Raw genomic sequence first — 23,507 nt, forward strand, 5'->3', positions numbered from 1 at the left:
GGAGACTGTAGCTGCATGTCTCATTAATGCACAATAATATAAGTGCTTAACCGGAAACAGGGGTAATGTCTGTGTTCCTAAAACACATTGAAGGAATGGAATTAGTTAGCATTGAATCCCTAGAAATTTTAAGGATAAATATAATATATATTAAATCATCCATGACTTACATGTTCTGATAGGAAGATACAGATAAATGTGGTTATCTGATGAAGAACAGTCTACAAACTGTGTCAGGTTTTACCTAAAGACTTTGGTGAAAGCTGCTGGAACTTTGCCATTAACTTCATTAGGACCAAAGTATTACTTTTGTTTCAGACTACTTAAAAATCAGTGTATATTCCAGAGGGCCCTAGCCACTTGGAGTTTGCCCTTAAAACCTCGGGAAATAAACCGAATTGGAGAAGTCAACTGAATTAAGATAGTAGAATTGATCTGCCCCTTGGTCCCATATTTCTGCAACTCTACTGCAGTCTGTTTCATTACAGCAGAAAACAAAGCTTCATGGTTTGATGAGGCTATGTACTGAATCACAAAGACATAGCAATTTAAAGGGTTTTTTATTGTATTGCACAAGATAGTTATGCAATCCATGTAGGTACTGTATTAAAGGATCCACATTTCCCAAAACATTGGCTGTTGCAGCACACATCACAAGCATTGTGAATAACCAGTGCCTTCTTCAAAAATTAAAATAATCGGTTTCAATTTTAAGCATGTGTGGCAGTAAATGAAGAAAAAAAGCAAAGGAGTATCAATACATATTTCATTTCAAACACACAAATATACAATTTTCAGAAGAGCACCAATAATGCCAAGCAACTATTTTGATGATATACTGTATGTGTAGGCTCTGCAGTAAAATGCCAATATGCACACAAAAAATATATTTCAACTTTTAAAATAATTTAACCATAATATCTTGCATGTGTCACCTGTTTACAACATATCATTTCATATACAATGTCAGGCCCAAGCCTCAACATGTGTAAATTTGTGCATATTCATTTAAAGCAGCTGAGACTCTGGACCAGGTGTTCAAGCTGAAAAAGCCTTCAAATTGTTCACATCTGAATACGGAGTGGTAGTATAAGATCGAGAAAGTAGTTACAGTGAAGGTATAACAGAAGTGGTACTATGGAAAATGAAGAAAAACACTATCCAACCCTCAAACACAAGGTTCTAGAAAGAGGCCTACATGTAAAGTGATGTTGTAATAATTTATATGAGTGAATAATTAGTATCAGTCTCCTTTCTGACACTTAGAAATTCTCATATATTCAGAAGCCAGTAGAGGTGAACTAACCAAATGTCACAATCAGTATCATCCTCAAACTCTGTTTAAGTTTCTGATCATTAATACTGGTACTTAAAAACATTTTATATTTGCTGAAAACTGTTATTAAAATTTACGTTCCTGCTATGAGAATTTAGTGTAATAAAAATCATGAAAAACAATAGGTAAAAAAATAGTATTTTAAGAATATTTTTAGAAAACCCGTCAAACAACTGCAAATACAGTGATTTTTAAGTGTCTACTTTTGAACTATGTTTTTTTTTTGTTTGTCTTTGTTTAAGTGAATCACTTATAAAGAAGCAAGGGAGTACCAGTTCTAAGATTTATTCTTGTCCATTACATTGAGGACCTCATCCAAAAGTGAAGGTCCCAAGTCAAGTTGTAATGAGAGAAGAGAGCCTGCAAGATCTGAAAGGGATTCTTCTGACTTAGTCTTTGTCTTGGTTAGTTCACATGAAAGTCGACTGTCATCAAATAAATCAACTGTTTGCCAATCAGTGCATCGTTCAGAAAAGCTGGATGAGTGACTGTCTCTACCATTAGTAAAATGTGAAGAAGAACCATTTCGCTCCCATATGTCATCTTTGTATGTTTCTCCATCCTCCATCTGGTTACCTTTTTCCTGCAATTTTTCTTCTATTACTGGCTCACAGCTAAGCCTAGGATTTCTTGATGACCTGGTGGATTCTTGCTTTGAATTAAATGTCACTGGTGACAATAAGGGCAACGTAAGGGCTTGAGAACCCCCAATGGCAGGAAGGGAAATAGCATTTTTGAGCACTGGTGATGGAGTTTCTGTAAACATGGATTCAGAAGTGCTGTTTGCCCTTAAGAACTCATTGTGGCCACCAGACTGGCTTCTGCTTTCTCCTTCATTTCCAGGCAATAGCTCATAGTTGCCCTGCAAAAAAGAAATGTCTCCAAAAACATCATGTTGTCCCTCTTTTCCAATATGTATGGTATGACGAAAATCTCCAAGTGGTGGACTGATCATATCAGGAGATAAGATATCCCTTAGTTTGAATTTCTTCCCTTTCTTATTGTTAGCAGCTTTCAAGTAGATGGGTGTCTTGGCTGGCATCTTCTTATAGTTTCTGAGAGAGGAAGTTAAAAAAAAAGGAAGTGGAGAAGAAGCCTCTTACAAAGTCAGTTATTTTTGGGAGATCTTCAGCGTTATCAATGTTATATCATCATCCTGAACCACTCTTGCACAGGAAGTCCTTTTCTTCTGATGCAGAGAACTGTGGGGTACGTGAAGGTGAATGTCTCCCACTGCAGATCTTTCCAAGGTAGAACACAAGTTTCGAGTCAGTTAGCAACCAACTGCCCTGCTACTTCCAGAGCTTGAGAAAACCTGCATGGGATACAAAAAATCAGGTGATCATTAATTTATTTTTCATGGTTCACTCAGTCTTGTTTCTACCAAAAAAAAAAAATAAAATACTATTAGTAATGGTACTGACAGTTCCAGCCTGCAGATTAGCTTTATGATGTTGCTTCCCTTCACTAGACAGGATAAAAGAGTTTAGACTAACAACGGCTAGCTAACCTTTCTCTGACTTCATAGCTTTTTTTGAAGTCAGAGTTTCTTAGACACGGTTACTGAGCACAATTCCTTTGATAAATATCACTATCTCAATCTTTCTTCTCCTTATTCTGGCATTCAAAATCCTGGCCTTTGACAGCACATGCAGGAACACATTTATAACATTCAACAACATTAATCTTTTGGTAGACCCGGAAAGATTGACAGAGTCATTCAGAAAACCTTTTTGGAGATAGAGTAGACCGCCTTGGATTAGAGAACTTCAGATACCTCCATTTACTGCTGGTACTCTTGCAAACTGCCACCAATAACATTTCTGATAATTGTGCCCATTTAAAAGGATAGCTTTAGGTACTTAAAAAAAGTACTAGTCCAGGTCTTTATGATTAGTTAGAAACATCCAAGTGCAGGTATCTTAGAAGAGATTAATTCTTGTGACTACAATCTTTAGAATACAGAAATTCTCCATAGCAATTGGTTATAGACTAGCTCATTAATTATGTAGGCCATGAAGCCATGGTGACTCAGAGTTGCCCTGTGCAACCAAATGAAACAGTGTTTGCAAACCAAGTCATCCCATTAGAACGTGGTCTCTGAAAAGCCTGACAAAGCAGTCCACAAGGGTTAACACCGCTATTGGGCCAACAAGTTATGGAAAAACACTCTTCATTAATGCTTTAAAGGTGTATTTCTTCCTTACAGTACCAGTTTCTGACTCTTGAGCAATCTCAGAATAAAAGCATTTTTCTCCTGGAGATTTTTGTACTTTCCCGTGTTTAGTCTAAGGGCCACCATCACAGGTCACTCCTCCTCACCGGAATACTGAGACACAAATCCCTCACACTCTGTCCATCACCATCCTCACTCTGTAAAGGAGTTGCAGTTTTTGCCCAGAAAGACGGTTGTGTGAACTAAGTGAAGGGAAGCTGTCTGTAACAAGGGCTACTTTTGCTGCCTTTTATCCATGCCCCAGCAGATATTTTCCCTTCACCAAATTAAGCCCAGTAACAGTCATCAGTTTTTTAAACTTCTTACTGCATGGCGATACAGCCAGATTGTCAAGAAGCATTTAAGCATTTTCACAAATCCTTTAACCTGAGTAATTAGTTTTTACAGTGGGGTACTTAACTGTGCATCACAAGGGGAGCTGGGAATCTAGCCAGGTTAGCATTTTGGGTTTTTTGATTCCCACCAGATATCTACTGCACTTCAGATATTGTTAGTAAGCCGTCCCCAGAAAGTACAACAGATAAATAAATGAAATCTGTCATACAAAATAAGCTCAATGTTCAATAAGTTATAAGGACATTTTATACTTTTAAGCTCAATTTTGAAAATATAATTGATCGCATCAGTCAGTTAAAAGTAGTTCAAAGCTTTCTTCTACACAACAAAATGGTAATTCATTAGGATCTACAGAATACTAGGAGATTCACATTACATACCAGAACTCCACCAACTTAACTCCGTGTCAGTACTGTAAAATACAAAAGTCCTATATAAGTTCTCTATTTGTGCCACATACCATGGGAACAGAACTGATTAGTCAACTCTGTTACTTTTCTGTTTTTAACTGAAAAATTCACTGCATTGTTTCTCCCCCTGATTACCATTCTACCCAAGCAACCCACTTAGCTAAACAAAATGTCCTCAACTCTGAAGACAAGACTATTCTTAGGAAACAAAGACGAATGGTGAGGTTGTTTTGTGTTTATCTAGTGGACACAGCTCTATCTCACTTCCCAGGAATAACAGGCCGAATTCCCTCTAATTCCTCATTCTTTCAGATCTTTTAATCTGGAATGAATGGCAACATAGTGTCAATGTGGTCCAAAGTTATCCTTGTTGGTCACTAGTTTAAAAATGAAAGATAAATCCTTGTCCATTCAAAGCTTTCATGGCTTCCACCGGTTTGGATGTGTATCAAAAACCATTATCGCCAAACTCCACAAGGAGATTTCAAAGAAACCTCAAGGACACAATGAAACATCTGAACATCAAGAAATACTAAAATCAAGTGTAAAATAACTTTTAATATAAATAATCCATTTTGACACACAGGAGCAGCACTGTCTTTTATTTAGCTCATAGGTCACGAGGAAAAAAATGCAAAACCCCAAAATAGAGCAAATTTCTGGGCATTCAGCTCTCCTTTAGTTCTTGCACTATGGCAGAGCCCCAGTAAGGGGCAGTGTAAAACCACACTACCTCAGAGGATGCTGCAAGAGACTCAGTGTCAAGAATTATTATCCCTCTCTATACAACAGTCCCTGCAATTGAGAAGGCCTTGCCTTCCATTTGGTCAGCGCAAGAGGCTTTACATTTGAAGATAAGAACTTTCAAAATAACATGCTTACTGCAAGCATCGTTTTCTCTGCTGAAAACAAAGACTGCCCTTGCTCTAGATTTTACTAGCCACTCTATTGAAAATCCGCAAATTACACCATGTAAGTAAAAGATGAGAGTTCCCTCCTCAATGGACAGGCTTTCCATGTACAGGATAACATAAGCTTCGGAGCAACTGTACTTTGTTTCTGCATACCTATCCCCTTTGTCAACTACTGCTAAAAGGAGTACAGATTTTACGCTACTTTGAACAGCTGAAATATATCATAAATCTGGAAATATTCACTTAGCCTAGAATACTGTTGTTATTCATATTTAATTTACAATTAAATAAGAAAGAACCTATATCAATATATAACATGTGTGGGTTGGTTGGTTTGTTTTTTTTAAAAAAAAAAGTAGTTCTTTTAGTAAGAAAAAAAAATATAAATCCAATTGTGGCAAATGAAGAAAAACTTTACGAGACTAAGCCTCCATCTCAACTCCTGCAAAACTAAAAAAATGACTCCACAAGATTTTCACAAGAACCTTACACACTCCCTGAGCTCAGCAAGATTTAATGAAATCACCAGCACACACGTGCTAAGAGAAGGAACAGAACTCACTCCAATCTCGATACTAGGCCACACAGTAAAGTTCACCTTGTCTTAAAATGAGACCTTTTTCTGATCCTAAAGTCTCTGTTTTGACTAATTTCAACTCAGTAACTAAGTGATGTATAGCCAAACTGGAAAGCTGAATGAGAAATTATCAGAAAACTAAGCGCATAACAAAAGTCCAGTCCCAGACTGCCAGCCTACCGTGGAAGACCTTAATTTAAGAGAAAAACAACATGAAACGATTTTTCTTCCAGTTGAAGAGATATCCCGCTCCTAATAAGATCCAAGCATGAGCCAAGACAGAAAAACTTCAGCCCAGTGAAAATTAAAGTTTTCGTTTGGCTGTAACACTTGCCCATTTTCATTCCTATCACTTCACACTTTCATGTAAGTGTTTTGCTTGGTAACGAAGACTAATATTTTCAGAGGCAGTTCTCAATCTGCCTTGCAAACCTTCTGTCCACTCAGCAATCATCACCTTCCACACAGCTCAAAGTTTTCCATGGATGCTGTAGTTTATTCCACAGTCCGTTTTAAAAGGACAGACTATCAGCAAATATATCAACACCTAAGTTACAAAGGCAGAGACAAACAAGGGTCAAGGTACAAAATTTTATTTGTGTGGAAATCCCAAGAGACCTAGATCCTTAAGCAGTGTCCGAGGCAAAGAAACGATAGAAAGAAAATCCTATTTACACAGGGCAAGACCAGAAGCAAGTGTGCACTCTGGGAAGGCTGTGAGCTTCCTACAGGACAAGCCCTTGCAAGGGATGTGCCTTACACATCGTTGGCTAGAAGGATGTAAACTTTAGAGAAACCCATTTCCAAAACATCATCTAAAATAGCATTGAGTTACCTCGTGGAGCAAGTCACTAGGAGAAAACAGAGTCTCTACACTATTTAAATATCCAAATGATAATACAGTAACCCAGCAAAAGACAGACACAAACTGTGCAATGAACTACTGCAACTTTTCTACACAACGAGATGTCTGCAAGCATAGAAGGCTTTAGGGGTTCATTTTAGATTTTAGCTACCAGTAGCTTTCAGCAGCACAAACAAATTGTTGAGACCGTCCTTGTCAATGCTGTTACTTTCACTATGCCTGAAACATCAATGCAAACCACCTTTTTATTGGTTTTGTAACAGGGGCTTGAACTCATGCAGTCACAATTCCTGAATGCTGGTAAAACACTCTCTCAGTATAACCGAGTCTTCAGGTACAAGCAAAGCAGCAGATGATGCACTATACAGCTTACCTCTTATGGTCCTGTGGACTTAGGTGCCCGTATCAACTGTCAGCCTCTGAAGATGAGAGGCCACAATTCTGCCCACTTCTAGACCAGGCCACCAGTGAGCCTCTCTATAAAGAGCCACCACCTTCTGAGTATCTTTAACCAAATCAGGTGGTAACACTTCTCCCTCCAGATTGTTTATCTAAATTTACCTTGTTAAATTAAGAGGTTCTAAGAGGCCCAGCCTTTGAATTCATCTGTATTAAAGTCAACTTCCCGGATCAGATTAGAAATCCTTGCCCCTTTGTTTCTCCCTCCATCAAAGAATTTGCACCTTTCTGATTAAAGCTACAGATTTAATTACTTTACAAAAACAATCAGGCTAATCACACTTCAATTCAACTAATTTTCTCAAACTGCACTCAGCCTACTTTCCTAGACGAAATCTAACTTATTTTATCCCATTGTCACATACAAGTGTGACATCAAGGAAAAAAAAATCCCTAATCCTTCCCACAGCTACAGAAACACAGGTCAAGAGGGCACCCTATGATGTAGTTCATTCATTTCTCCATCGTCCTGCAAAGACCCAGATGCTTTCTGCTAGTCCTGAAAGATGTTCATCCACCCTCCTCTTAAAATTCCCTACAGGTGCAGACTGCACACATTAATTTACTTCACAGAAGCTAGTCATCAGAGAAGATGCACCTAAAGTCTCCCCTGCTCCAACCTGAGCCCTGATGAATACAGTTCATTATTTTATGCATTCTGTGTCTCCTTTCAGCCTTTTTTTCTTCAGATTAAAGAACACAAATATTTCAGTCTTTTAGAACAGGTCATGTTTTCTGGAGCTCGGATAACCTTCCCCCAACATCCTTTTCTGGTCTTCCTCCCCTCGGCTCAAGACTTTCTTAAATATGCCCAAAAGCAAACACGATATTCAAGCTGAGATCTCAATTTCTCTCTTAATAGAGTGTCTGCATTTTTCTTTCTGCATCACAACATCGTTGGCTTATGTTTAGTTTGTGGTCCATTAAAAACCTATCTCCTTTAGCTTAGAACTGTTGTCTAGCTAGTTACTCTACATCTTGTTCTTGACTATGCCCCTGTAGCAAAGCCTCTGTACTCACTGCATTGCATTCTATTCATTTCAAACTCTTCAAATGGTCAGGATCACTTTGAATTTTAATCTTAGCCTCTGCAGCATACAGGTTTAGCATCATCTGTGGATGTAATAAGCATACATTCAAATCATTCATGAAAATATTGTGTAGTAACTGAGATGGAAGGTAGCGCTGCAGAGTTCCACCTGATATATCTTTCCAGATTAACAGTGGCTAAACACAGATATACTAATGAATGTTAAGGAAAGCTTGGAAAACTTCATCTATATACTATCTGGGGAGAAATAATATAAAAAAAAAAAGCAGAGGAATTCATTATCAGTCGTCTTTGGAAGGGAAAGTGAAAGGGAAATGTAAGAAAAATCACATAAGGATACATTTTCATCTCCCTTGCTACAAACACTTCTTCCCAGGTAAATCAAAGCTAAATAGTACACTCGCTGTGAGCAGTCCACCTGAGAACTGTTAACTGTCATTAAGCATAAGCACAGACAATGACAGGCTGCATACAGTGTCTTTATCTCCAGGTATCTTCCATTTCTCCAGCATCCTCCTCTTTCCCCCCCCGCTAAAACCTAGGTTCACAAGTGAACAACCAAGTTTCTGAAACGATTTTTAATTGTTGACATCTTCAAATGTTGCCACCTTTCCCTGCATAGTGCCCTTTCAAATGGATCAAGCTGAAGTAAAGCATATTAACCAGGGAACACCTTCAACTTTAAACCATTAAAGTACCTGTGCATTATATTGAAATGAATGAGGTATTTCACCTATTTATGAGTTTTCATTTTAGCTTGTAAAAAAAAAAAAAAAAGAAATAAACGAAAGCCAACCTGATTTGAAAAAAAAAAAAAAAATAATTCTCACAGTTCATTGTATCCTTCAAACAGCTGTACTAGCACAGCAGGAAGGAGATGCTGAAGTTATCTAATTTGGGGCTACTGTCTAATTTGAGCAACTGGCCCCAGTGTCCATTTGTTATTTTGTTCTGTATCAGTCTGTGATATTATAAAGGCCCTTTATCAGCCAGTAACATTCATCCCTGTTAAGGTACTTGAATACTAACCAAGTTGTTTCTCAGTCATCCTTTTTGATCGAAGTGAACAGGGGGAATTCCTCATGTGGTGATGGTGGGGTAGTAATTTTAAGCCTTCAAATATGTCTCTCTCTCTCCTTTGAACCCTCTCCAATTTTCCAACATCCTTTTCAGAGCAGATCAGAATTAGTGACAACATTCCAATATCATTCTCCCTAACAGCATATACAAAGATAAAAATCACTTCTTTCTTCCCATCACTGCTGCCTTGTTTATAAGCAAGATCATATTTCTGCTGTTATCCCCACCATCTTACAACAGGAATTTTCCTGTATTTACAGGGTAGCATTATATTACAAACCATTTAAGAGTTCTTGTGCTTCTATAACAAAAATGAGTTCTCCAAGCAGAATAAACTATATTGGCAAAAGTAGAAGTTTGTTATCACTGCCATTTCTTGGTTCAGAGTGGGCAACCCCATTCTATTTTTGGGATGAAGGTACAGATACATTCATTTAAAAAAAAAAAAAAGGCTTTCCAAGTAATCATTTTCCAGCAAATAAGCTAGATTTTTATTTTTTAGGATAAATAGCAAGGCCATACTTCAGAAAGAGAAAACACTTTATTTGAATGTGCTCAGGCTGTCAATCAATAAATCAGTTGAGATTTCTCCCTCTTCCTCATGAATATACTTCCTCACTGATCCCCATCACCTGCAAATTTATACTGCAACAACTTTTACACTTATTTGCAGGCTGCTCATAAAAATAATATGCAGCCAAAGCTGTATAAATCTCTGCATTATTTCAATAGAAATACATAGCTCTTTGATGCTGACTTCTTTCTGACATTTACTCTGAGATTCTACGTTTTCAATATGTGCTTTGTTGACAGTGCAGAGAGCTAACGTTTTAAAAACCTGTCTGTGATACAATATTAAGTCAAGTGCCTTACAGACGCTGTTTTTGCAGTTGTGCTTTTGACCATTCATTGGAATAATCCCCTTTTTTCCCCCCCCTCAATCAAGAAAAAAAAAATTCACCTTCCAACAGGTTTCAGTCACAGCTTTCTTTCAGCTTTGAAAAGTTAGCATCTTTTCCAGAATAATAAAAACCTGTTTTCTTCTCTTCTCCAGAGACAGGAATTTAATGAGCTCACTGTATTCTGTTGTTTGGCTCCATGGACTGAAAACAAGTCCCTCTTTATTACCTTCTCCTTAGCTCTTTTGGCTGGTATATCATACATAGAGATTGAATACCATATAGTTCAGTTTTATCATTGGCTTTCAAAAATTGGGTGAGTGCAAGACCATGCAGCTTTAGGCATAGGTACATGTCAGTACAAAGTCTAGCACCTTAACTCATGCAGCCAGTGAAGGTGAGGTTATGCTACATCAGACAGACTGTGCACTGAAGTACAATCACACATTTCCTCCTACAAAGCCAGGAGACCAGATGAGCAAATAGCTGGGGACCATAAACTCCTAAGCCACAGGATGGAGAGATTTAACAGCTTGTCCATACATTCTCTTAGTCCAAAGGAAAACCGTTGTGAAATGTGATGAAAAAAACCAACAAAACTCCTATAACCTGAGCCTATGTGTTTCCTAAAAGATGGGGTAACTGCTCTGGTTGAAATCTCAACTGCAGAAGAAGAAAGGAACAGTTTTTAGCCAAAACAGCTCAAGGCATGTTCACTTAAGTGCTGCTATTGCCATATGGAAGAACTTGGGAAGATGTGGATTGAGGCAGGCAGTACTGCCCCTTTGATGTCAGCCAGCGCTCATATCAATTTAAGTGGATTACAAATCCTTTGTAATTCTGAGCAGGTTAGCATAGATGACTTTCTCTTTTGACACAGAGGGTGTAGTTCCCCAACCCAGCTCTGCCCTCAAAGCTGGTTTAAGAAGTTCCCGCCCTGGGTTCCTCGCTCCTCGCTGCTGGTTCCCAGTTCTGCACTGCAGTTCCTTGTACCCTCCGTGGGTAGGCAGATCTACAAGCCACACTACAAATCCATCACGGCAACAATTCTCCTCACTGACTCAGTTTACAGTAAAGGCTTACCAACAGCTGCAGTGTGACTGATGGCAAAGCTTCAAGAGTGTTCAAGCTGAATATAACTGTTGGAGTCAGAAAGGCATTCTCCCCTTCACCCGTACTGCGTGCACACACTTCACCCCTTATAAGCCAGTTCATCACGCTGAACTGGGTGAAAACTAACTAGAAAAGGGGAGTAAGATCACATAGCTAGCAGTGAGACTGCTACCTTCATCTGCAACATGAATAGCTCAGCTGTCTCATGAAACATCATTAGAGAGCACCGAGTTCTGGCAGAAGGGATGGGCAATTCTTAACCTGCAAGAAAACATGTCCATGGAATTACATTCAGATTTTATTCACTTCTGACGCAAAAATGGCTTGGGAGCTCTGCTAGCTTCTGCCTTAGGGTTCTCAAGGCTGCTGTCGTGTTGAAATGAAGTTTTTCCAACTATAGTTAAGATATTATTATTACTATTTTTTGAAAAGGATCCCTAGCTTAACATTTCCTTAACTGGTAGCTCCTGACAAAAGGCAATCTAAAATAAAAGCATCTTGCAAGATCACAATTAAAAAAAAAAAAAAATCCATCCTACCCTGAACTCCCCACCTCCAATTCTCGAATACCCTTCATCTTTAAGTCAAATACTCTTTATCATCTCTTTGAAACACGCAAGTGACATAGGCATATTATAATCACCAGTTCTCCTATTATTCAATTCTCAAAGTGTTTCATTTGAAATAAGTATTTACCATATTGAAGTGGCTGATAAACCAGGTTTAAAACAAACTTGAAGGCCAGAGAGCCCTCTATATGCAGAGGCTAAAAATGAGGCAGAGGTACAAAGCTACAGAAAAATATAGAGTTACTCAGGGCTTATTTGTTTTATTACATAGAAAAAGGATGAATCCTCTGCTCTGTTGCAGTTCTGCCCCCTTCAGAGAGTTGAATGGTCATCGAGATGAGATGAAAGAGCATGGTATTGGGGTAGACAGAAGAAAGGAAATTATTCAATGGATTACAAAAATCTTCACTGAATTTTTTTTGGCCCAACTCACACCCTCTTTAAGGAATGGGGATGAAATGATGGAATAAATAGTACTTCTAAAATTTGTTATCTAAATGCAATTCAAACTAGATTGTTAATACAACTAAAGTAACTGTTTTAACACCATTATATGAAACAAAAGGAAAAAAAATAGAAATTACATCTTCACTGTGAGTTTATACTGTACTCCTAAAAAAACAACTCCGCTATTTGACGGCATCAGTTGAGCAGAGGTAAGAATCTGGGGGAATAAGCGACAACTGAAAGACGTGCCATATTCTGGCTCTGCTCTGCAGCATGACCATGACATTTCCGATGTACTCCAGCTGATAGGGACACATCACACTGGACAGCAGCGCAAGGGTCCCCACTTCTCCTGGGAGCTTTCTGCCACAGACACTTAGTTCTGTTAACTTAAGTTGCTTGTACTAGATTGATCAGACTTTTTTTTTTTTTCCTGGAATATAGTAAGTAGTATTAGAGTACATTCACTCTCTGTGCCAACAGTTGTATTTCACGTACTGCTCTTAAAACCAGGCAGAGTTAATCAGTTTAATTTGAAAGAAACTAATATACTGAGCACTTGTACAGAGGTATACTGTCTGAATATTCAGTGGTAGAGTGGCAATTCAGTACTAAAGCTAGTTTACTGATTAGCAGCTGGCATTTCTTTGAAACTCTAAACCCCATGTATTTAATTAAACTGTCTGAGATACTGCTGTCTCAAATCCCACTAAAGCTACCTTCTCAACGCTCAGGGTTTTACCTCAGCTAGTACTCAGCATCTATCTTCCCATTACTGCAGCTCTGTTTCAAAAGATAAGTATAGCTCTAAGACACAGGTTAAGCCAAATGGTGAGTAAGATTACAGCATCTGTATATAGAAAAGACTGGACCTTGAGCTTGCATGTGCAGGCAACGTGATGGAATAATTAAATGGGTCAGGGAAACATGCTGTATCCAATGAAGCCAAGGAGACCTAGCGTACTGCAAGTTAAGTCCTGTCCTTTGCAGCTTTCTGGAAAAGCATTTTGCAGACGTTCTTGTTCTCTCTGCCCTCTGCAGGGGCTCCTGCTTAGAACTTTGCCTTGAGACTGCACGAGAACATAAATCCCTCTATTTAAAGGTCAATATTTCAAAGTGTTCTGAAATGGACATTTTGTTTTCAGAAGTAATGTCAAGGGAAAGCGTATTGGCGGCAAAAAGGAAACTTCTAGTAGGCAGTCACATTAGGGTAATGTAATCATGACTCATGCTCCTCACCCATTTCCTGACTAGGGCTGTGCATGATCAAAAGAAAACCAGCCACAGTAATGCTGCCGCTCGTTAATGTTAGCTAGCCTGAAAGGATTACAGACTACCAGAAAACAAACTCATGGCAGAGTATCCTATTTAAAGCCTGGCATAAATTGACACTGACAAACACAGTGGCATAATACCATACTCAACCAAAACAACAACTTGCCTTTGTTGCGAGAAACAAGTTACAACTCTTAATGATGAGTTCTTCTACCTGAACAAACCCTCACACACCTTAAAACACTATAAATCCTTGGGGTGTGTAAGGAGAGGGAGGGGAATATCCAATTGCAGTGTCAAAAGAAATACAAGATATATGGCCCTTTTGAAGAGGATCACAGAAAACTCAGATTGCTATAAAACAACTACCGCGTCCCCAGAAAGGCTGTAAAAGAACACACACACATGCCAAAGCACGAGCTGGGCCTAAGTGCTGTCAGCTTATAAGAAAGGCACCACAAGAGGCAATTGCTGTCTCAGTGTTCAATCCTGTTGGGCAGCCCAAGTGAAGCGTGCGCTTAATGATGCAAATTGGTGTTCATTTGTATAAAGAGTTCTTCAGCAGAAAACAAATCTCAGATCCTTGTTGGGACCTTGGTCACATTTAATTTGTTCCAAAACCCACATAAATGAAAACCCCAAAATTAATGAGATATTTCAACAGAAACTAGGCTAGACGTTAGGCAACACAGATGACAACACCCAGCTGCACCTCTCTGCAGCCCTCACAGGCCAAATAGACTCATAGAATTATTTAGGTTGGAAAAGACCTTCAACATCATTGAGGCAGCTCTTCTCCTACCCTCCTACCCCAGAAGCAGAGCCCTGCATTTCCAGGTCGCTTTCACTCCCCTTTACAAATGCCAACTAACTGCTAAACACGGTCCTCAGCACCAGTTACTGTGTTCCTCATGCTACTTTGACAAGGGAGCTCAAAGGGGAGAGAGATCCTGCAGTTGACAAATATATAATCCATTGCCCAAACGGTAGTCCATAGAATTAAGACTGATCAGCAGCAGCACTCCACTCCCAGGTTACTGAAGACACCTATACCAGGTGTCTGACAGCCAAATTCAAGGCAAACAACCTGGCTTTTTATTAATGCCTCAGCTTATCTCAGAAATCTCAGACGTTCTGCCCCTCATATGATACAGAGAGCTGGAGGACAGGTAGGAGAAACAATCAGTTGCACAAGGCAAAAGTTACATTTACGTCTGACTAGACCAACACCAGCTAAATATACTAAGCCTATACTTTATCTAGGTTGCACTAATTACTTCAGAGTTGAGAAAAGCTAGTTTGGAAACAGAGCACACGTTTACCAAGGCCTTACACTGTACTAGGGCACTTGCTGCTAGACTGTCATAATTCTGCTTGGTCATCACATGTCTTATTTATACAACTCTAACAGCACAGAACTGAGGTGCAGCAATCCCTTTGGGCATGGATGCACCTCTCTCTTGACCAAGAACAAGCTGTTACCGCATGCTGCAAGTTGTTCATGTACCAATTCATACAGCTGGTATGGAAGGCAGTGGGATGTAGGCAGTAGGCAGACAAATAACATAATTTGGGGACGTACTTTCCTGTGTAAAGGGCACATTTATTCACTTAATCCCTTAATAAGTAGGTAAAATGAACTTCTGCCTTTTACTGACGGCTATTTAAAGCAAATTTCTAATGGCTCTTGCAAGCTCCAGGGAGTCAGAATTCAAGTCATGGGAGGAATGATATGTTGCTTAGTGTGGTTTACCATCCTTTGGAAATTTAAGAAAAGGTGACACATTGTAGAGCCCTGCAGGGCTGACAAAACCATCTGCTCAAACACTAGAAAAAATGACCACAAAATCCCCCAAACAAAAACTAAATTAACAAAAAATTTAAACACAACAATTATCAAAAGAAATCCCACCAACTCAGAAAACAAAACCAATGCAAAGGTGGTCAGAACCCAAGCCACAGAAGTAAATGGCCAGATATTCCTGATCTCCTTAGGGGGAGATTTTTTTTGTCCCGAGTACAAATCCAAACCATATCCAGAAAAAAATCCCCTATATAATACTGTAACAATGCATCAGGATTGCATTAATTTAAGGCACAGCATGGCACTCTCTTCTCTTGTAAAAGTCTGTACTATTTCTTTTAACAGAGACAGTCTCTGCAGAAACACAGGGAAGCAACACACTTTAGCTTCCTGAATGACAGAAGAGCGCATGGCCAGAGACAGTACACTTAAGAAATTTAAGAGGGAACTTGCATCTGAGGAGGGCATCAGCATCTCAGTGTTGCTGCTTCAGTACTGGACAGGAAGAAATTAATTGATAATGCAGGTCCTGTTCCACAGACTCTCTGGGTATAGCTCACATGGGAAAGAATAGGAATATTATAACCAAAATACTTTGAAATACAGTCACAGCAAGAGACACGTACATTAACTTCTAGAAGGAAGATGATATTACCAAACTCGTATTCCCTCTTTTCCTTTGTATGTGGGCGCTACCAGGAATCATCAGAGGTATGCTCCTTCTGGCTGCAGAAGCAGCGGGGCAGCATACTTGGGCTCCGAGAAAGGAGCCCGGGGAAATCCTTACTGGAGGAAATCGTTAAGTTGTTCACCAACAGCTACAAAGATCCATGTTAGAAATAGTTCATCAACGCCCCTATTGTTATAGTCTTATGCTTCTTAAGTTAAACCACATCCTTGGGGAAAACGGGATGTTATTGTTGTTCTTTTAAGTTCTCTCAGAATACAGAACACTAAATACGGGTTATCCTACAATAATTAAAATTAAATATATATTTTTTCTTAAACAAAAATCCGGTCATAGACACTGCTGTTAAACTCTTGCCATTCCTGAAAAGACCATAACCCATTCACTTCGGAGAACAAAAGTGGGAAGGCAGAGACAATTTACCATGGGCAAAGAAGAAAAGCCCAAACAACAATGACAAGGAAAAAAAAAATCTGCACCTAATCGGTAAAACAAAACTCTCCAGATACAACACATTAGCAGCTTGCAGTAGAACAGTTAACTTCTAGTAGACACCAGCTTCCCAGGTTAGTGGCGGCTGATTAAGGAAGTTCACACTTCCCAAAGTGACTGTTTCAGGCTGTCTGAAACAAGGCAGGCAGTTTCACCCAGGATGCCAAGACAGGCTGAAAGAGCATTACATCTTAAAGTGAAATCTCCATTTTAAAAATAAAAATATTGTTAATAGCTGAAAATTCAGGGAGACACTTCATCTGCCTTAAATTTTGGCTGTTACATTCCCAGTGACCAAAATGACAAACTGAGTGCTGCTTTAGAACTTGATTAAGCCTAATAAATAACGAAACTCCCTTCATACCTCATGCTAGTCACCTTTCTTATGCCTGAGAAGATACAGAGATTTTTCTTATGTGTTTTTCCAGACACCTATATACTCTTGTTGGGCTTTCCATTGAAAGGCTGTCATTTACTAGGCACCTGGGAATAGCCATTTGCTCCTTGGTTAAACTTAGCAGTCATGCCCTCAACAGACTGCAACAAAGAGTTTACTAACACAATGACTGTCTTGGTACACATGCCGCATTTGGAAAGCCACAACCCCTCACCCCAAGAAGTACAATGTTGGTTTTTTTTCCTATAATAATCAAATTAAATGCAAGAATGAAACCAAATCAACATGTTGAAACACTGTAGCAGCTGACGGCTACTAATGACACTTTTCCGATAGGTTAAAAAACAACCGAGATTAATTTTTTGGAGTCCACCTAGTCCACATCTTCGCTCTCTCATTTAGCAGTAATTAAATCAGTGTAATTATTGGATGCTATAACTACTGCAAATCAGATCAGAATCAGGACTCTTGCTTTACTAAATAGATGACAAGGTAACAAAACCAGTACATCTGCAATGGAAGGACAGGTCTGTACAATGCCCAGTGTACACAGCTCCTCTTCTGCCCCATACATCCACTCAAAACCAAGAGAATATTATTTTTTTTTCCTGTCACAGGATCTCAGAGCAGATCAATTATGACTTCTTATACACCAGCTTAATATGCTTGATTTCACAGGAGTTTCTCTCCCTTTGTACACTGTAAATGGTAGTGCAACTCCCAAACAAGACTGGTGCTACAAGAAGTTACAAACAGAAGTCGTGGCATTTTTTTTTTCTCTGGGCATTAGGACTCATGTGGGCCTTCTGCTCAGCAGGACTTTCAACCTGCATTGCCAGTGGATGCTCTTAAAAATCTTTGCCTTCAATTCATCCATGTAAATTGGAGAATTAGCCTAGAATGACCTGGAGTGGAGGACTGGGGATCAGGGGGAGGAGAGGAAAATTAACAGGCAGATAGTGGAAGAGAGAAGAAGAGAGAGATCTTGGTGAACTGATATCTGCACAACAGTAAGCCACTTGAGTTTTAACAGTAGCCAAAGTCATGCATTCAAGATTAAAATTTAAGACTAAGTCACATAGGCCATACTTTCAGGAGGGAAGATTATGCTCAGAAACAGTAATAAGAGTTTTGCAGGTCATAAGAGATCACCAACTGAAACTCATCCTTTTGTGCTGTAGTCACAAGGAGCTACTGCAATTCCCTGATGCATAACGGGGCACTGGCAAGGGAAAGGGGAGGTCCAGTAATTCTGTATTTGGCCATCACCATGTCCAGTCCCAGTAGCCACAATTCCAGGAGGATGCCACTAAACAAGAGATGTTCAGAAGAGCCACAAGACTGATACTATCACTTATGTTTGCTAGACTGAAGCTAGACAAACAAGGCAAGAAAAAAAAGCGTACCTTTTCATAACAGCAAGAACAATTTACCAAGGTTTGTGGTGGATTCTCTATTATTTAGATTTTTATTTAAAAAAAAAAAAAATTAAAACTGCCCCTTGTCTAAATCAAACAATTCAGGCAGAGCCAGGAGTCATACTAACACAGAACTGGGTAACAATTCAGGAAAGGCCTACAGCTTGTCATGAACAGGTTCCCAATGGTCTGTTCTGGCTTTTGGCATTCAAGATATGAACAGTATTTTTTCCCTAAATACATTACATTTCTCTTAAGAATTAAATATTTTGGAAAGCATTTTTATCTAGAGAAAGCCATCCTAAACTTTCAGAGCCTTTTTGTCCACAGCTTGTTTTCTTGGCCATCAAGATGATTATGAAGGTTGAAAGGGCAAATCTCCTGGAAGTTATCAAAACAGAGCTTTCATCCAGACTGTTGTGCTTGGAAAGTTCTTGTCTTTCCACACAAAATAGGAAAAAAAATAAAAATAGGTAACTATGCTTGCCACTACTTCAAATCTTGCATGGAGACCTGAATAAATTCTTTCCTGTTAAATTGCCATGAACAGTTTGAGATCTGCAAGCTTTAAAAGCTGTTTCTCCTCTGATGCTCTGCAAGCAGAAGGACATACATTTCACAGAAACTTAGCCCATTCAAAATGAACACAGAAAGCTAAACATTTTAAAGTACAACTTTCTAACAAGGTTATCTCAAGTCCATCACAGAGGAGACTCCAGTGTCCAACTTCAGATACTCGGTTTTGAAGAGAAGCACAATTCAAAAATAAGATGTGGCTTCATTCACTTTTGCTCAAGAGAAATTGAGATAGTTCTTGAATTTGACAATACTCTATAACTTCTTTTCAAACCACATTTCCTATGTATTGTTACTACTGTAAAACTTGACTTCGGGACCACATTTGTACTTTCAGGATACTAACCCAAGAACTACAAACTTGAAATTCAGGAAGCCCAGTAACTACTGACAGCTACCTCACCAGATGGACTGAAAGGACACACTGAATCAGAGCACCTGAAAAAGCACCTGGTACCATTTCAGACAAGATTCTTCAATGTACACACACAGACAGCTGCTCCTACTTCTGCAGATACTACACTGTTTTATTACAGAGAGAATACAGACAATTTTTTAGATTATGCCTTTTTAACATGTCCAGCTACCCTTCAGATGTTTTGGAGGCTTCCATTTTCAAGCTCATTTTCGGAGTTGTTTATAAATATCAGACTGTGCCATTCAAGCCATTCAAGCCATTTTCTATACTTCCTCTGCAGCAATCTGTATATGGTTGTTGTTTGTTTGTGGTTTTTTGTTGTTTGTTTTGTTTTTTGTTTTTTTTTTTTTTTTTTATTGGGAGGACATAGAAAGAGGTGGGAGATTTTTAACCAAAGTTGTTAAACTGTTTCTTTAATGAGACAAAACAAAATTATGTATTTCTACTCCCCTGCTCTACTGCAATGCTCTTTACTCTTATGCATACATCACCCATCAAAATCCACAGCCTTGCTAAAAAGTTTGGCACTTTTGTACTTTCAAAGCTAGTCCTGACAACCAAATTTTGGTCTGGGAATATGTTGGTCACTGTGAATTACCAGGACGGTAAATTTTAAGGTGTTTTAATTATATAATTTCCACAAGATTCAGTAGCTTAGTGTCTGACAGCTAAAGTCTTCCAAAATCCCCTCTCTATTAAAAATACCACCCCTCCTGCTTACTTTGCTCTATCCCCACAAACAACTCAGCAAGAAGGAATAACCATCAACCCAAATTCAGAGGAAGGACAGAACCCTTGCATAAAAACTAGGCATGTGGAACCAGGAGATGGAGGACAGTGCAACTGGGGAAGGAATACATACTTATGCATAGGTGCAAGGGAGAAAGACATGGAAGGAGTCTTGATGAAGGAAAATTAGCTGGAATTTGGCAACAGCAGTTAGTTTCATGTTTAGATTGCTCATTTGGGCAGTGAAGCCTGCCTCTTTCCTTACAGATTCTTCAGGTTCACGCAGATTATATCTTTGTATTTTCAGAGATTACTTGAATACACATAAAGATTTACATTTCAATGGGTACACTGTTCTTACCAAAGGCAGTGACAAAATCTTCCAACTACTCTGTTCTTGCTTCATTAGGTGCTACTCCTCTCCTCCTCCTATAAATTTGTCAGAGCACATCCCAGCAGTCCAACTGTTACACTGTGACACAAAATACCTTATTTACAATGCATATTCCTCTGCCAAGGTACAGGCACTGTTGTAGTCTCAAGGTAAAATAACTACTGCAACTAGAAGTGTAATTACTTCCCAGACAAAAATCTGAAAACTGCAGCATAAGCCGCTTGACTGTTCATCGCTTTCGTTTGGAGAGGTGGGTTTTATTTTTGTCCTCACAAATTCCTTTAGGAACTCCCACAGATTCCTAACCTACTGGGCTCTTGCTATTGTAACTTTTCTTCTTTGGGACTAGAAATACGTACTTTCAAGAGAGCTGTACAGCCCACTCTACCATAAAATGGACGATTTTGTTGTCTTTGCTGTTGACCTTAGTGGACCTTATCTAAAAGACTTTGGAGATTTAGACGGATATTCATCATGCCTGAGGGTGCATGTAGACAAAACCAGAAGAAATATAGCCTCCCTGTCCACTAAAATCATACAGCACAAATGGGAAGGGACATACAGGAACAGAGCAGCTGCCATACAAATTACTAGCCTGCTCAGTCTACTATCTTGTTCCTAACAATAGATTTTCCTATTCAGTCTGTATGACTTCTCTGTACCACTGATTACTTTGCATAGCATTAATAAGAAACAAGACCATATACAAAAACATTAACAATCCAACATTTTCATTTAATGTTTTCTTCCATCTGACTAGATTCTACAACTTACTTCTAGGCAAGATGACCAAACCGAGAAATGTATTACTATAAAATTTTATTATTGTAGCATCAGGAGCCCTAATCACAAGCCAGGTATCCAGTACATTAAGAGTTATGCAGACATAAAATGACAACACCAAAGTTTCACAAGAGACAGTTCTTCAGTTGTTGCGTCTTTTAGGGCAGGGAATACTGTTAGCTTTGCAATAGAATTGTAACTTGTGAGCATAGCTCCCTTCCTATTTTACCTTTTCACTACAAGTGTTTGAACTGAAATAAAATACAATTCCATATGCCACACAGCCTATACATGGAGACACTGCTCCACTCTTTAACTACATATTCCCATATGGTTTTTAAACATCCAAGCAGAAAAGACCCCCAGATACGCTGCATCTTACCCTCTTATGAACTGTGGTTATTCTTCCAAGGTCATCTACTAGAGAGCCACAAGCAAGCAAAGAACCAGCTTAAACTTGACGAAGAGCAGTAATCTTTTTTATCTGGAGCAGGACCATGTGAGCTGCATCTGACATGCAGGACGATCAATGGCACTATTCTTTCTTTGTCCCTCTTTTGCTCACCATGTAGCTCTCCTACTGTTCAAGTCTTCCTTAAATTGGGCTAACCCCTAACACTATTTGTAGGAGCCACACATCCTTAAAATAAGGGAAACACCAAAGACTACACAGCCACATACCATCCTCCAAATGAATACAGACAAGTCATGCAAAAACTAAAGAAAAATGCCTTTGGAAGGACCACAGCACTGGGGAAAAATGGCATGGCTGGCCTTTGCATCAAACAACAAAAGGCAGAACCTGCATTTTCTTTTTCCTTCAACCTCATTGTGGCACACGCGGCTTTTAGGGTCAGAGATGCTTTTGATTTTATTCTTTGTGGTTACAGAAATATGTACTGAAGGACGTGGTTTAGCGGTAACTTGCTAGTGCTGTATCTAAAGCACATCAGTGCTAGGTTAAAGGCTGGACCTGATGATCTTAAAGGTCTCTTCCAACCAAAATGATTCAATGATTCTATCCTCTCAAAGAACCAATGAGTCACATTAATGCTTCGAATGACAGGTAGCTTGTACAATTAAAATTTAGCTATCATTTGAGATCTCAACATTGAGAAGATTGGCCTAAACATTCTCTGGAGATAAATTTTAGCCAAATGGAAACTATGCTTTAGTCCCCAAAAGACAGCTTATCAAATAATCCAAAAATAAAAACCAAGAAGTAATACTGATGACCATTTCCCAAGAGAATTCATCATTAAAAGCAGTGGCAAGAGTGTCTGAACAAGGTGCTGTTCCTTAATGGTGGTCTGTCACACTGAAGACAGGGTATTTACGGTGTGCATCTTGAGCACAGAAAAGAAGAGAGAAAAAGCAAACCAAAACATTCACCTTAATCTCCATCACATCTTGAACTAGTCTTTGCCTGAGTTTCAGATCTTATTTACCCAGTCTCATGAATAAACTGTATTAAAGTCAAACCAAATCAAAATATACACTGAACCATATTAACTGAGGCAAAAAGATAAAGTTAGAGGTTTCTAGAAAACTTAGACCTTCGTGAAAAAGATATATGTAAACATACGTGATTTAGGCTTTATTTAACTAGAACTGGAGATACACATAGAAGGAAAAAACAATGGAACTTGTTTCTGATCACAATATCTTGATGAATACAATTTAAAAGGTTATATTTATTAAGTATCAGAATGAAGAGGAACATTCAAAAATCATTCTAGTATCTCAAGGATTTTCTTAGGGTTCTAAATTACTTAAGTATTGATTTTTGTAAAATTCAAAAGCTTTCTTAATGAGGAGAATCCATTAATACTGTCATATGCTTCTTGACAACATAAATGAAATAAGGAGAAAAAAATAAATAAAAAGGCAAGAATGTGGACTTGGGGGAAAAAATCCCCAGCACCACTGGCATTAAGTTCCTGTACATCACTTGGTAGTAGTGCACCACTCAAGCCCTAGAAAAAACAACCAAACACAAAACTGTCTACTACCCAGGAGCTGACCCAGTTATGTGTCTTGAGAAAGCCACCTTCTTAAAAGTCAATAAGGAGCTTTACTAGAATAGGAGAAACAGAGAAAGTGTTTATCAAAGCAACAAGATCCATCTGCCTCTTCTTCACTAAAGACTTAAGCCTCAGGTGCTTCCTGCTGGAGATTTGAAACAATATTACTCATACTCTTACATGTATCAGGGTTTCTCCTTGTGAGGATCATGACAGA

At 38.8% G+C, this 23,507-nt stretch overlaps 1 protein-coding gene across 5 annotated transcripts in view; it reads right to left on the minus strand.

Moving 5' to 3' along the window:
* Positions 1 to 438: 438 nt before the first annotated feature.
* CDC42EP3 (CDC42 effector protein 3) overlaps positions 439 to 23,507 on the minus strand; it is a 28,741-nt gene continuing 5,672 nt past the window's right edge. For all 5 annotated transcript variants that reach the window (XM_063328819.1, XM_063328818.1, XM_063328820.1 and 2 more), the window contains one exon: positions 439 to 2,651. In XM_063328819.1, coding sequence (XP_063184889.1) covers positions 1,614 to 2,378 — 765 coding nt within the window. In that variant the 5' untranslated portion in view covers positions 2,379 to 2,651 and the 3' untranslated portion in view covers positions 439 to 1,613. The remainder of the gene's footprint in view (positions 2,652 to 23,507) is intronic.

Source organism: Chroicocephalus ridibundus, chromosome 3 (assembly GCF_963924245.1).
Source record: "Chroicocephalus ridibundus chromosome 3, bChrRid1.1, whole genome shotgun sequence".
In the NCBI taxonomy this organism is placed as follows: domain Eukaryota; kingdom Metazoa; phylum Chordata; class Aves; order Charadriiformes; family Laridae; genus Chroicocephalus; species Chroicocephalus ridibundus.